The following is a 2,335-nucleotide window of genomic DNA, read 5'->3' as shown; positions in this document are numbered from 1 at the left end:
CAAAATGGGGGTACCCTAAATTACTTTCGAAATATGGATACCCTAGATTACTTTTTACCCTAGATTACAAAAGTAATCTAGGGTGTCCGCATTTGGGATCTACGGCCCACAATGCCCTCGTCGTAGATTCTACCCTCCCATGCCTGTGCCACTTAGTCGTGAGGCAATTATACCCTCCCTCCTATAATGATGGATCCACTTTGTTGATTCACTTTGTTTTTAGCCAGCAAAAAAGGGAACTCAACTCTAGGCTTCAGGCCAACCAAGACTCAAGTCATGAGAAGGATTTGAAACCGGCTCAAAATGAACCAAATAAGTTGACCTCCATCGATGAATCATGAGAAGACTAAAAGATGCAGGAAGACCTTGACGTCTACAGAAGGCGAGGGATTCGATGGCGTTCAATAGGGCAGAAATAGATCAAACAATTCTGCAGCAGGCGCTCTCTCTGGTGGCCAACCTCCCCTCTTCTTCTTCGTCCGCCCCTCGCTCATTTCCTGCATCCCCATCCTCCTCCTCCTCCTCTGATTCCGACGTCATCCCCTCCCTCTCTACTTTATTTTTCGACCCTGACGCAGAACAAAACGACGATCTGGAAGACCTCTGCAGAAACGAGTTCGGCCTCAAGCTTGTTAAGGTCCGGACCCGATTGCGCGCCCAGGCTGAGGAACAGCAGTCCGCCCTCCAGCACTTTTGTGAAGATGTGCGCCGCACCCGAGACCCTGCCCGCCGCCGAGAGATCGCTAAGGCCTTCATCATGGAGCTAGTAGAAATAAACAAACTCGCCACTGACCGCACCATGCACACTCTTGTCAAGATGCAGACTTTTTTCCTTGCAAATGTGCAGACGGAGAATGAGATGCTTGTGAGGGACATCTCAAGGTTTGAGAATGAGGTAGCTGATCTCAGCAGTGCCTTGCAGATGTTGGAAATGGAAAAGCAGGGGATTGTGGAGGATTCTCGCAGCAGATTTGAAGAAGAAAAGGGCATTCTTGAAGTTACGCTTCGCGAGGAGCTTCAAGCATGTCAGATCTGCCTGCGCAATCCTCGGAACATTGTCATCATGCCGTGCTTACATGGCCAGTTTTGTGGAGAATGCATGGAGGTTCATCAAAAGAGCAACAGGACTTGCCCCACATGTAGGGGTGTTATTCGAGGTACGCTTCCTTACATTGCTTGACAAAGCTCACATAATGACATGCTACCGTTTGTGACATACCCAAGCAAGCATCCATGAGGGATGGAAAATGGAAAGCTTTTGTAACACAATAAGATTTTTGGAAGAAACACACAGTAAAGGAAGAGATTTGTAACGTACCCCACACTGTGCATAGCATTCATGATTTACCGTTCTTAAAATGCATATGTAATGTCCCACCACGATTGCATAGCATCATTGGTGCCGATGCTATGAGTTGTTGACCTAGGGCATCTCTGTCCATTGGCTAAAACAATCACTTATGAGTGTTGCTATCCTCAAGGATGGTGGAGTGCATGATGTATTCAACCATATTTTTGTTTCCCTTTATCAAAGTTAGTAGCCGTAGATGCTTACAAAATGCTATTGATACTCTATTGGTTAGAGTTTTACATTCTTCTAATCAAACATTTCGAGAATGAGCACATCAAAAGCTTAAAGAAAGAGATGTTCATTCTACTGTGTGAGTCATGAATTACAGAAAATGTGGTGTGGCATTGGCAAAGAAATTGTAATTATCACTATGAAAGATGAGAATTGAAGCATTTGAATGCATTGAGGTGTAAAGTAATGTTAGGAGTATGATTAGTTGAAGATATGGGTGTGAAAATTATATTTAAAATCCGTCTTTGAGGCAAGGGCCATTGTTCTTCTGGTCTCGTTGCTAAAATCAGTGTTTTGAAGTGGCCTTATTAAAACAATACTCCTAAGTTATATTCGTAGCTTGGAAATTTTGGTCAATCGAGGAGATGCTAGGGATTTCACAAGTCACTTTGACATGTGTGTCACCAAATGAAGTATGTTGATCTCTTATGGTGAGTTTTACACTAAGATTTGGTTTCTTTAAGGACCTAAGTTCCTTATATGTACAAGTATGCTTAAAGTAAATATTCCTTCAAAGATCTATATGTCGAAAATGAACTTAGACCTCCTTGCTTGCATGATTTGCCAAGAATTTAGACAATACTACTCATGTCTCTTGATTAACCAAGCCACTCAACCTCCATACGGTGTGCTCCTTTAAATACTACAAATCAAAGATGACACGGTTCAAAATACCAAGTTTTGTATTCAAGTTTCTCACATGCGGTGACTTTTATATCAAGTTTCTCACATCAATAATTTGCACAAATAAGC

At 42.7% G+C, this 2,335-nt stretch overlaps 1 protein-coding gene across 1 annotated transcript; it reads left to right on the top strand.

Annotated features, from left to right (window-relative positions):
- The first annotated feature begins 314 nt into the window (after window positions 1–314).
- Window positions 315–1,657, top strand: LOC147423271 (uncharacterized). Its single transcript, XM_086501582.1, has one exon. The coding sequence runs from the start codon at window positions 395–397 to the stop codon at window positions 1,178–1,180; it is 786 nt and encodes a 261-aa protein (XP_086357708.1). The 5' UTR covers window positions 315–394; the 3' UTR covers window positions 1,181–1,657.
- Window positions 1,658–2,335: the final 678 nt, after the last annotated feature.

The sequence above is a fragment of the Adiantum capillus-veneris genome, chromosome 26 (assembly GCF_014529385.1).
Source record: "Adiantum capillus-veneris isolate H3 chromosome 26, ASM1452938v2, whole genome shotgun sequence".
Lineage (NCBI taxonomy): Eukaryota > Viridiplantae > Streptophyta > Polypodiopsida > Polypodiales > Pteridaceae > Adiantum > Adiantum capillus-veneris.
This window is presented reverse-complemented; position numbering and strand designations above follow the sequence as displayed.